The sequence below is a fragment of the Hyla sarda genome, chromosome 9, assembly GCF_029499605.1.
Source record: "Hyla sarda isolate aHylSar1 chromosome 9, aHylSar1.hap1, whole genome shotgun sequence".
NCBI classification, from domain to species: domain Eukaryota; kingdom Metazoa; phylum Chordata; class Amphibia; order Anura; family Hylidae; genus Hyla; species Hyla sarda.
The window spans coordinates 111,743,905-111,757,110 of record NC_079197.1 but is presented as its reverse complement, the minus strand read 5'-3'; the positions used below and the strand labels follow the sequence as shown (position 1 = coordinate 111,757,110).

Sequence of the window (13,206 nt, the reverse complement as noted above, 5' to 3'; positions counted from 1 at the left end):
GCTGCACACACCGTCCCGTCATCCAATAGGAGCGGCGTCCAATAGGAGCGGCTTGCGTAGTGACGTGATGGCTGCGACAGAGAGCGAGGATGCCGGGGTAGCAGAGGCCTTGCCGGAGCATCGGGGGCACCCCAGGGACGCGGCTACATCGATGGAAGGAGACATCCAGGGCAGCGGTGACGAGCGGTGACGGTCCGGAGCGGCGGACCGTCACCGCTGCCCTGGATGTTGCAAAACACCTCCAGATATTGCAAAACTACAATTCCCAGCATGCCCAGACAGCCATTAGCTGTCCGGGCATGCTGGGTGTTGTAGTTTTGAAACATCTGGAGGTCCGCAGGTTGTAGACCACTGTCCTATACTTTACATTGCATGGATCCCTCAACATACGATGGTTTCAACAAACGATGGTCCATTTGAAAGGGATTACCATCGTATGTTGAGGGACCACTGTACTTAAACAAAAAAAAAAACTTTTGACATGCCACACAGACATGTCAAACATGATGATTGGTCAGGGTCTGGGTGTCCAGATCCCCACTGATCGATAGGTAGTCCCTACACTCTGCGGCTCGCTTCTTTCTCCATTTAATTTGCAGGAGTCGGGCTCCATAGACCAACTATAGAACCTAACTCCTGCAAGAGCAGCAGTCCACAAAGTCAACCACTTAGACACATGCTTCTCCTGGCTATCTCTAGCAATAGGTTGGAGTCTGAACACCCAGACCCCAATCAAAACATTTGGCAAGTCTGTGTGACATGTCAAAAATTATTTTAAGTGACAATACTGTTTTAAACAAATGTTTTTCTACAAAAAATGTTTACATCAATGTCTGAACACAGTAAGGAAGGTTGAAGTCAAGCATGATGCCTGCTATTCCAATACTCGTCTAGTGCTGTATTCGGTTGTCTCCATTAGTCGGGATCCCCATTCTAGTGATTGTGGAGGCCCACCTGAGTGGCCTTCATCAATCAGATATTTGACATCTATCCTCTGGACTGGTGATAAATGTTATTTGTAGTCCAAGCAGCTTTGCTGTATAAGCTGGATAGCTCAAGAGAAACAGGACTATAGGAAAGAGAGGTGTATGTTACAGAGGAAAATTGTATATTATAAACATTTATTTTAAATAAAACATGGTTATCAGCACTTTGTAACCTCATCTCGGCAGCAATCTATGAGGTCCTCATGGAATAGCTCTTTGTATCTATCTGTCTCTTATCTGTACCCATGCATAGTCATCAGATGCATCTTGATACAATCCGTTTAGCTAGTTCTGAGCATTAGGGACATGTTGAAATGCAAAGAAGAGAAAAACATCGGCAATGAACTTGTCTTGTAAGTTTTTATATGGAAATGTCTGTTCTCTCTAGATTAACTAATTATTTCAGATATTCACTATGAATATTTTAAGATGTAAATTCTGTTACTTCAGTTATAGTTCTTCCATCAGCCCATGAGAATTGTGGTTGATTTGTCTTGTAAAAAGGTTTATTGAGGGTGAACAACAGCAGGTGGAATGACTTGATAAGAGCAATCGGATTTGTAGTGAGGCATAAGCCCCCCTCCCCAAAGTACCACTCTTTTGTCAGACTTGGACGTCGATCCTTATTTATTTTAGTCAGCTATAGACTTAAAGCCACAGTAGAGTAGGATCCATTTTGAATGACTATAATTCCTCTACATCCCTATGATAAATATGTTAGAACTAAAAATGTGAATTCTGCCTACATGAAAATGCAGGTTACCAGATATGCTTACAAATTTCAGGACAGATCATTCGAATACAGTAACCCCACGACCTACGATGGCCCTGACATATGATAAAATCGACATACGATGGCCTCTCAGAGGCCATCGCATGTCGATGTCAGCATCGACGTACGATGCTTTTATATGTCGGGGCCATCGCATTAACTGCTATCCGACAGCGCAAAATGCTTAAGCTGCTGTCGGATAGCAGTTTAAGCATCATTGGCAGGTTTGCTTACCTATTCCCGCTGCTCCGAGTCCACTTCGCGATCCTCCGGTGTCTTGCGCATCTTCTCCAGGGTCCGGGCCTTGCTTTCCGGCGTCGTTATTACGTCACTATGCACGCCGCGCCGGCGCAGCAGCGTAATAACGTCACCAGAAAGCGAGGCCCGGACCCTGCAGAAGATGCGCAAGACACCGGAGGATCGCGAAGAAGACACCGGAGCAGCGGGACAGCATCGGGAGCCACTGGGACAGCATCGGGAGTGGTGAGGACCTGGTCCGGAGCGACGGGGACAGGTGAGTACAGCTTCCTATACTTTACATTGCACTGATCCCTCAACATACGATGGATTCGACAAACGATGGGTCGTTTGGAACGAATTACCATCATATGTTGAGGGACCACTGTATTTCTATGTATCTAAGATTTTTTTTCCTCCATTCATGATAGTAAACTACATGGCATGTAGTCAAGTTTCATCTTGGCAGAGTATGAAATATATTAATTATGTTACCAGGTTCTTACAATTAAAATTTTGCAGGACTAAAATATCATTGGACTCTCAATAGGAGGGGCTATAAATATATGATTCTTTTGGGGCTCTGATTTCAGAAAAATTAAGGGAGTGTGACAGTTCATGAAGTGCTGAGGTCCTTTCAGTGTTTACCTTGGCACCGAAGCTTGTCTATACATACAGCCCCTTTGTGCAGGGATTCCAAGGGCTGGACACTCACTAAGTAAACATTCATACCTACTGACCATACTTTTTTGTTCTGAAAAAATAAATAAATAAAAATATGGCATTGAAAAAGCACAGCCGCAAAAATTAGAAAAACTAAAATTTTAATCTTAAAGGGAGGGGACCACATCCTGGTCTTATCTTTACACACAAAAAAAATGCCTGTAGGTCTAGTACCCAGCCACAATGGTAGTCTACCTCGGCCAGTAAAGAGTCGAGTGGATATTTCTTTGTGTAGAGGTGAGGCCCAAAAGGTGGTTATGAGCTGAGACTGTGCACCATCTGAATGACACTGGTGGGCAATTGGGGAGGTGAGTGCAAATAAAGAAAAAGAAAAACACCAGCCAGCCCCTGTAATTTTAATTTGTCCTCTTGTCTCAAGTCATTTGGATTCTATTATGCTTTCATAGTAGTTGTCATCATGACAAGATTTCAGAATTGCATATTTATACTATTTTCGACACACGTTCAAGGAGTCTACTACACAGATTAATCACCGTATGGGCAGGGACACACAAATTATCGATGGATCATTCATACAGCTCTTTACCTCCATCATTGATAGTCGCACACTCCCTATCACACAAGGAAATATGTGGCTGACAACTGATTATTATTTTTTTTTTAAAGCTTAAAAGATGTGGCCAGCGAACTTGCTCATTCATTGAGTTACTATTGGACCTTTTACACAGGGCAATACTGTCTGACCATTCAGTTTAAAGTGTCCTTTACTGTAGTTGTGATGTTCTAAAAATGAATCAGAAGAGCAGGCCTCTCAGAAATAGGACAGCCGGGGAGATTCATCAAAACTTGTGCCGAGGAAAAGTCGACCAGTTGCCCACAGCAACCAATCATATTGCTTCTTTCATTTTTTGAAAAGGCCTCTGAAAAATAAAAGAAGCAATTTGACTGGGGGAGATTCATCAAGACCTGTGCTTAGGAAAAGTTGACTAGTTGCTCATAGCAACTGGTCAGATTGCTTCTTAAATTTTTCAGAGGCCTTTTCAAAAATAGAATGTGAAATTATGCTCCAGTGAAATTGTGTATATAGTAATAGGACTTCATTTTGAAAATATATGATATGCTTATCATCAAAAAAGCAATGCTGCATGTAAGGTTTCAATCTACGGGAACAACTGTTTAACTACAATCTATCACAATAAAACTGTAAATATATCCCGATTCCCCCTGTGTTATGCTATTTAAATAGGACATTTTTGTATAACTTTTTGTACTATAATTCATTATTATAATTTAAAAAAGAAGTACTGGCTCACATTAAATATAATAACACATTTAAAAAAAATCCTCAAATTTATGGACGTCTTTTGCTCTGGCATAACTGCTCATTAATTTAGGCCTTACACATTACTTATGAGTTTCAATTTTAGCATTTTAACTAGTTTCCTTTTTTTCTCATTAGCGGCTGAATTTAGCTCTAGTGGAGATGCACAATTAATTAATAAAGCTTTGAAAGTCAAAGAAAATGAGCTACTTTCAACAATCATTTCTTTTCGGCAATGAGATACTTTAAGACTCAAAAGAATGTACGGCTAAGATATCCTTTGATTTAATGAAATAAAATAACTAGACTTGAAACAACTGTCCTCTACTTGGCAAATTAAAATTAATTTACAAAGCTTGTGGGAGTTTGTTAAAACATTTAGGCTGATTTTGATCTAAACATTGTTACGCCGAGCGCTCCGGGTTCCCGCTCCTCCCCGGAGCGCTCGCTTCACCTCCTCCGCTGCAGCGCCCCGGTCACGTCCTCTGACCCGGGGCGCTGCGATCCTGCTGCTAGCCGGGATGCGATTCGCGATGCGGGTAGCGCCCGCTCGCGATGCGCACCCCGGCTCTCCTACCTGACTCGCTCCCCGTCTGTTCTGTCCCGGCGCGCGCGGCCCCGCTCCCTAGGGCGCGCGCGCGCCGGGTCTCTGCGATTTAAAGGGCCACTGCGCCGCTGATTGGCGCAGTGGTTCCAATTAGAGTTATCACCTGTGCACTCCCTATATTACCTCACTTCCCTTGCACTCCCTTGCCGGATCTTGTTGCCTTAGTGCCAGTGAAAGCGTTCCTTGTGTGTCCCTTGCCAGTGTTTCCAGACCTTCTGCCGTTGCCCCTGACTACGATCCTTGCTGCCTGCCCCGACCTTCTGCTACGTCCGACCTTGCTTCTGCCTACTCCCTTGTACCGCGCCTATCTTCAGCAGCCAGAGAGGTGAGCCGTTGCTAGTGGATACGACCTGGTCACTACCGCCGCAGCAAGACCATCCCGCTTTGCGGCGGGCTCTGGTGAAAACCAGTAGTGGCTTAGAACCGGTCCACTAGCACGGTCCACGCCAATCCCTCTCTGGCACAGAGGGTCCACTACCTGCCAGCCGGCATCGTGACAGTAGATCCGGCCATGGATCCCGCTGAAGTTCCTCTGCCAGTTGTCGCTGACCTCACCACGGTGGTCGCCCAGCAGTCACAACAGATTGCGCAACAAGGCCAACAGCTGTCTCAACTGACCGTTATGCTACAACAGTTGCTACCACAGCTTCAGCAGTCATCTCCTCCGCCAGCTCCTGCACCTCCTCCGCAGCGAGTGGCCGCTCCTGGGATACGCTTATCCTTGCCGGATAAGTTTGATGGGGACTCTAAGTTTTGCCGTGGCTTCCTTTCCCAATGTTCCCTGCATCTGGAGATGATGTCGGACCTGTTTCCCACTGAAAGGTCTAAGGTGGCTTTCGTAGTCAGTCTTCTGTCCGGAAAAGCCCTGTCATGGGCCACACCGCTCTGGGACCGCAATGACCCCGTCACTGCCTCAGTACACTCCTTCTTCTCGGAAATCCGAAGTGTCTTTGAGGAACCTGCCCGAGCCTCTTCTGCTGAGACTGCCCTGTTGAACCTGGTCCAGGGTAATTCTTCCGTTGGCGAGTATGCCGTACAATTCCGTACACTTGCTTCAGAATTGTCCTGGAATAATGAGGCCCTCTGCGCGACCTTCAAAAAAGGCCTATCCAGCAACATTAAAGATGTTCTGGCCGCACGAGAAATTCCTGCTAATCTACATGAACTTATTCACCTAGCCACTCGCATTGACATGCGTTTTTCTGAAAGGCGTCAGGAACTCCGCCAAGATATGGACTCTGTTCGCACGAGGCGTTTCGTCTCCTCGGCTCCTCTCTCCTCTGGTCCCCTGCAATCTGTTCCTGTGCCTCCCGCCGTGGAGGCTATGCAGGTCGACCGGTCTCGCCTGACACCTCAAGAGAGGACACGACGCCGTATGGAGAACCTCTGCCTGTACTGTGCTAGTACCGAACACTTCCTGAGGGATTGTCCTATCCGTCCTCCCCGCCTGGAAAGACGTACGCTGACTCCGCACAAAGGTGAGACAGTCCTTGATGTCTACTCTGCTTCTCCACGTCTTACTGTGCCGGTGCGGATGTCTGCTTCTGCCTTCTCCTTCTCTACAGTGGCCTTCTTGGACTCTGGTTCTGCAGGAAATTTTATTTTGGCCTCTCTCGTCAACAGGTTCAACATCCCAGTGACCAGTCTCGCCAGACCCCTCTACATCAATTGTGTAAATAATGAAAGATTGGACTGTACCATACGTTTCCGCACGGAGCCCCTTCTTATGAGCATCGGATCTCATCATGAGAGGATTGAACTTTTGGTCCTCCCCAATTGCACCTCGGAGATTCTCCTTGGACTTCCCTGGCTTCAACTTCATTCCCCAACCCTGGATTGGTCCACTGGGGAGATCAAGAGTTGGGGGTCCTCTTGTTCCAAGAATTGTCTAAAACCGGTTCCCAGTAACCCTTGCCGTAACTCTGTGGTTCCTCCAGTAACCGGTCTCCCCAAGGCCTATATGGACTTCGCGGATGTTTTCTGCAAAAAACAAGCTGAGACTCTACCTCCTCACAGGCCTTATGATTGCCCTATCGACCTCCTCCCGGGTACTACTCCACCCCGGGGCAGAATTTATCCTCTCTCTGCCCCAGAGACTCTTGCCATGTCCGAATACGTCCAGGAGAATCTAAAAAGGGGCTTTATCCGTAAATCCTCCTCTCCTGCCGGAGCCGGATTTTTCTTTGTCTCCAAAAAAGATGGCTCCCTACGTCCTTGCATTGACTACCGCGGTCTTAATAAAATCACGGTTAAGAACCGCTACCCCTTACCCCTCATCTCTGAACTCTTTGATCGCCTCCAAGGTGCCCACATCTTCACTAAATTGGACTTAAGAGGCGCCTATAACCTCATCCGCATCAGAGAGGGGGACGAGTGGAAAACGGCATTTAACACCAGAGATGGACACTTTGAGTATCTGGTCATGCCCTTTGGACTGTGCAATGCCCCTGCCGTCTTCCAAGACTTTGTCAATGAAATTTTTCGTGATCTATTATACTCCTGTGTTGTGGTATATCTGGACGATATCCTAATTTTTTCTGCCAATCTAGAGGAACACCGCCGGCATGTCCGTATGGTTCTTCAGAGACTTCGTGACAACCAACTCTATGCCAAAATTGAGAAATGTCTGTTTGAATGCCAATCTCTTCCTTTTCTAGGATATTTGGTCTCTGGCCAGGGACTACAGATGGATCCAGACAAACTCTCTGCCGTCTTAAATTGGCCACGCCCCTCCGGACTCCGTGCTATCCAACGCTTTTTGGGGTTCGCCAATTATTACAGGCAATTTATTCCACATTTTTCTACCATTGTGGCTCCTATCGTGGCTTTAACCAAGAAAAATGCTGATCCCAAGTCCTGGCCTCCTCAAGCAGAAGACTCCTTTAAACAACTCAAGTCTGCCTTTTCTTCGGCTCCCGTGCTCTCCAGACCTGACCCTTCCAAACCCTTCCTATTGGAGGTTGATGCCTCCTCAGTAGGAGCTGGAGCTGTTCTTCTACAAAAAAATCCTTCCGGGCATGCTGTCACTTGTGGTTTTTTCTCTAGGACCTTCTCTCCAGCGGAGAGGAACTACTCCATCGGGGATCGAGAACTTCTAGCCATTAAATTAGCACTTGAGGAATGGAGGCATCTGCTGGAGGGATCAAGATTTCCTGTTATTATCTACACCGACCACAAGAACCTCTCCTACCTCCAGTCGGCCCAACGGCTGAATCCTCGCCAGGCCCGGTGGTCTCTGTTCTTTGCCCGATTTAATTTTGAGATTCACTTTCGTCCTGCCGATAAGAACATTAGAGCCGATGCTCTCTCTCGTTCCTCGGATGCCTCAGAAGTTGATCTCCCTCCGCAACACATCATTCCACCTGACTGCCTGATCTCCACTTCTCCTGCCTCCATCAGACAGACTCCTCCAGGAAAGACCTTTGTTTCTCCACGCCAACGCCTCGGAATCCTCAAATGGGGTCACTCCTCCCATCTCGCAGGTCATGCGGGCATCAAGAAATCTGTGCAACTCATCTCCCGCTTCTATTGGTGGCCAACTCTGGAGACGGATGTTGGGGACTTTGTGCGAGCCTGCACTATCTGTGCCCGGGATAAGACTCCTCGCCAGAAGCCCGCTGGTTTTCTTCATCCTCTGCCTGTCCCCGAACAGCCTTGGTCTCTGATTGGTATGGATTTTATTACTGATTTACCCCCTTCCCGTGGCAACACCGTTATTTGGGTGGTCGTTGATCGATTCTCCAAAATGGCACATTTCATTCCTCTTCCTGGTCTTCCTTCTGCGCCTCAGTTGGCTAAACAATTTTTTGTACACATTTTTCGTCTTCACGGGTTGCCTACGCAGATTGTCTCGGATAGAGGGGTCCAATTCGTGTCTAAATTCTGGAGAGCTCTCTGTAAACAACTCAAGATTAAATTAAATTTTTCCTCTGCATATCATCCCCAGTCCAATGGACAAGTAGAAAGAATTAACCAGATCCTGGGTGATTATTTGCGACATTTTGTTTCCTCCCGCCAGGATGACTGGGCAGATCTCCTTCCATGGGCCGAATTCTCGTATAACTTCAGGGTCTCTGAATCTTCCTCCAAATCCCCATTTTTCGTGGTGTACGGCCGTCACCCTCTTCCCCCCCTCCCTACCCCCTTGCCCTCTGGTCTGCCCGCTGTGGATGAAATTTCTCGTGACCTTTCCATTATATGGAGAGAGACCCAAAATTCTCTCTTACAGGCTTCTTCACGCATGAAGAGGTTCGCGGATAAGAAAAGAAGAGCTCCCCCCGTTTTTTCCCCTGGAGACAAGGTATGGCTCTCCGCTAAATATGTCCGCTTCCGTGTCCCTAGCTACAAGTTGGGACCACGCTATCTTGGTCCTTTCAAAATTCTGTGTCAAATTAATCCTGTCTCTTATAAACTTCTTCTTCCTCCTTCTCTTCGTATCCCTAATGCCTTTCACGTCTCTCTTCTCAAACCACTCATCCTCAACCGTTTTTCTCCCAAATCTGTTCCTCCCACTCCTGTTTCCGGCTCCTCGGACGTCTTCTCGGTCAAGGAGATTTTGGCTGCCAAAAAGGTCAGAGGAAAAAATTTTTTTTTAGTAGACTGGGAGGGTTGTGGTCCTGAAGAGAGATCCTGGGAACCTGAGGACAACATCCTTGACAAAAGTCTGCTCCTCAGGTTCTCAGGCTCCAAGAAGAGGGGGAGACCCAAGGGGGGGGGTACTGTTACGCCGAGCGCTCCGGGTTCCCGCTCCTCCCCGGAGCGCTCGCTTCACCTCCTCCGCTGCAGCGCCCCGGTCACGTCCTCTGACCCGGGGCGCTGCGATCCTGCTGCTAGCCGGGATGCGATTCGCGATGCGGGTAGCGCCCGCTCGCGATGCGCACCCCGGCTCTCCTACCTGACTCGCTCCCCGTCTGTTCTGTCCCGGCGCGCGCGGCCCCGCTCCCTAGGGCGCGCGCGCGCCGGGTCTCTGCGATTTAAAGGGCCACTGCGCCGCTGATTGGCGCAGTGGTTCCAATTAGAGTTATCACCTGTGCACTCCCTATATTACCTCACTTCCCTTGCACTCCCTTGCCGGATCTTGTTGCCTTAGTGCCAGTGAAAGCGTTCCTTGTGTGTCCCTTGCCAGTGTTTCCAGACCTTCTGCCGTTGCCCCTGACTACGATCCTTGCTGCCTGCCCCGACCTTCTGCTACGTCCGACCTTGCTTCTGCCTACTCCCTTGTACCGCGCCTATCTTCAGCAGCCAGAGAGGTGAGCCGTTGCTAGTGGATACGACCTGGTCACTACCGCCGCAGCAAGACCATCCCGCTTTGCGGCGGGCTCTGGTGAAAACCAGTAGTGGCTTAGAACCGGTCCACTAGCACGGTCCACGCCAATCCCTCTCTGGCACAGAGGGTCCACTACCTGCCAGCCGGCATCGTGACAAACATACAGCAATGTTATAAGACCTAGTGAGAAAGCTATATTATTATCGCTGCACAGCCTTGTGCATTGACATCACTGTATTGCGGCTTATATTCTAAATTCCAAATTTTAGGAGTGTAGGAGGAAAACAGGGTATCCAGAGAAAACCCACAAAAATACTAGGACAACATACAAACTCTTTTCCTTGATCCTGTTTGAACCCAGGAACTCAGTGTTCTAATGCAGCAGGGCTACCCACTAAAGCAGAGCTGAGGCAAGTTATGAGGCTCAGGCTGGAAGAGGCAAGAGGAAAAAGAAAAGAGGTTCAGCTCTGAATCAGCACTTCACCCCTCTTCTGATTCAGGATCGATGGGAGTCCCAGAGATTAGACCCCCACTAGTATATCCTAAAAGTTGTTGCAACTTTGTGTCGGGAAAGGGCTGCAAAGGTGGGAAATCCTTGCCCCATAAAGCTCAGACATTACCTTCTCAGACAGATATAAATTATCTGCTTCAGAAGACAATGGGGGGGGGGGGGGGGGGATTTATGAAGACCGGTGTTAAGAAGTGCACTGTAAAAGAATGCACCAAAGGTACAAGCCTCTTAAAAAGTTTAGTGTAACTTTTTCAGTCTAAGTACACAAGATTTTGAAATACACTCCAGCCATCCGTTGGATAAGATTTCTGAGGTAACTTCCCTGTCAGGAGTATATCTAGAATTTCTATAGCCCTATAACAAAAGTTAAGATGGGCTGATGGGCATTAAACTGAAAAAGCAACGTAAGTAACAACAATTAAAGGTATTGATAATAAAACCTAACATCTGAGAGTCCACATTGCTGTGCTAGATAGCAGAATAGCAGAAAACAACTAATAACTACTATGTCCTTGCTCTTGGTTGCCCCCTCCCCGTCCCTTAATACCTGTGCTCTGCTATGACTGCTACAGCTATAGTTAGGGACATATTTTATGTGTTAAGCTAAGTTAGCACATTAGCATGCAGCTCTGTTCAGGGAGCTCCATCACAGACTCTGTTCAGGGCCACAAAACAGAGCTGAATGGGTCCTTTGCACATTGGACACCAATGGATCCCTATGGGTTTCATTGACTTTAAATGGGGTCCATCGGGTTTCCATCTGGTGTCCATTGTTTTGTGTGAATTGAGTAAAGAGAAAATAAACAAAGCTGCAGAACTTTCTCCCATCTCAACTCCTATCATTTGAATGTAGTCACAGAGAGACAATCCTGCATAAGCAGTTGTGCCGAATGCTCCCAGTGGAAATTCAATATTCATGGGGGGGGGGGGGGTTGCAAATCACTTAAAACTTAACAGTTTTAAGTTATTAAAATAAGGAAACCCCACAGACACAAAAATGGTGAAAAAACACAAGAGTAATCGCAGGCCAGACTGGAGCTAGTCAACTCCAACAGCCACCAACAAGGTTAACAAATGGTTACAAAGATGAGACAAAAACAATAGGTGTTTTTTGGGAGCAGGGTGAAGGGTGTGATAAACCCTAGTAATCCCAATTAGGGAAATGTGGGACTATCCCTGCTTGCACAGGGACTGTCAGGGCACTCACCCTAATAAGGGTGACCCCTGCCCGAACTAACCCTTGGTCTCCCCCTATAGATGCCTCTAACTCAAAAATACCATCCTTCAAAACCACACCCAACACATTTCCGCCACGTATGGGTGGAACAGATTCCTTACTGTAGACCCAAACTTATAGTACACTAGCGTGGTTGTCAAAATGCCAGCAAAAGGTCAGACTGGCACATGTACGACCATGCTCACTATAAAGTACAGTGAGTAATGCAAAATGCCTCCATCCCTACAACAACAGACTGATAGCCAGCAATAGAGTAAAGTAAGGCAGGTATAAATAGTCAGTGAGGCAAAAGGGGGCAGTTGGATCAATGGCAGAGCCCTGCCACCGATCAGATTTACTCACTGTACCATCAACCAGCGTTGGCGGTGGCTGGACTCTGCAGTGGCAGAGTTGCAAGCCCTGCTGTGTCTCCTCGCACTATCATTTGAATGGACTTAGGGAACGGAACGCCCCTGAACGGAGTTCAACACTGTTGTGCACTTAGTTATATAAAATCTGCCTGGCATTGACCCTCCCACTATGCATTGTCAATATTTTTCTTTGAAAAGCAGAGCTGGCTGGGTTATTAGATGAAAAATTGCAAATTTTTACAAAAACCACTGCGCATGAAAACATTTGTGTAATACATTTAATAATAATACATTTCTCCTAATGTTTTAAAACATCAGATATGTTGAGTGTTCTCCCAGCATAATGTAACAGTAGAGTAGAGATGTCGAACAAAACATCTTTCCTACTCATATTTAGGGTCTTAAATTGTTGCATTTAGGCTGTATGTACATTAAATGAGTTACGGACATGTAAAAAAGTTAATATGTCACTTTTGTATTGCTGGTAAGTTTGGTGTTTGATATAATACTGTTGGTAACTAATGATATGACTCTTTCTTTGCATAGGTCGGTCTTCCAAATGATCCCAGTTGTGTTGAAGAAATCTTACGGGTAGGTTTTTATTCTTTGCAATAAATCATGACTTTTTGAAGGTCCCATTAAAGTAGTGTAATTATAGTACAGACTAGTACCCTGAATATTTACAGTGTTTTTAGGGATTTTTAATAGTACATAAAACATGGCTGAAAAATGTCAACATAACAGGAGCAGCACTTATAATATGTCTTGAGTTTCGATAAATCAAAAAAAAGATATGGCTATAACCTGAATAATTGTTTCTGACTGTATTCTCACTTGTTACTTCAAGGTTTCTTGTCACAGACTCTGGTGTCAACCGGGATTGTGCTTTTTTGAGCAATGGGATTTTCTAAGTATAATAAAACTTGTATGTCGCGAACAAGTTTCTGTTGAAAGCACTTTCTTCATGTATTTCACTCTCATTTCAAGTGGCCGTAGACACACTATTGTAATTGATGTCAAGGAATTCCTGTTTTTGTCTGTACGCTGCGGTCCTTAGACTTTCCATAAGTAAAGATATAAATCATTGTGACATGCAGGATATGCTATGGAATTGCAATATATCTATTTATTAAAGAACTTTGAAGACTAAAGAAGAATAAATGCATTTACCTGGATTCGAGTCTTGATGGCTTGTACATTGATTTAGATTCATTGAGAGAAGGAATTGGATGTTT

The 13,206-nt window shown here is 46.2% G+C and overlaps 1 protein-coding gene across 1 annotated transcript in view; it reads left to right on the top strand.

Annotated features, from left to right (window-relative positions):
* The window catches only part of AFF2 (ALF transcription elongation factor 2), a 674,912-nt gene that overhangs the window by 344,747 nt on the left and 316,959 nt on the right, over positions 1-13,206 (top strand). The window contains exon 4 of the mRNA XM_056540361.1: positions 12,518-12,562. Coding sequence (XP_056396336.1) covers positions 12,518-12,562 — 45 coding nt within the window. The remainder of the gene's footprint in view (positions 1-12,517; positions 12,563-13,206) is intronic.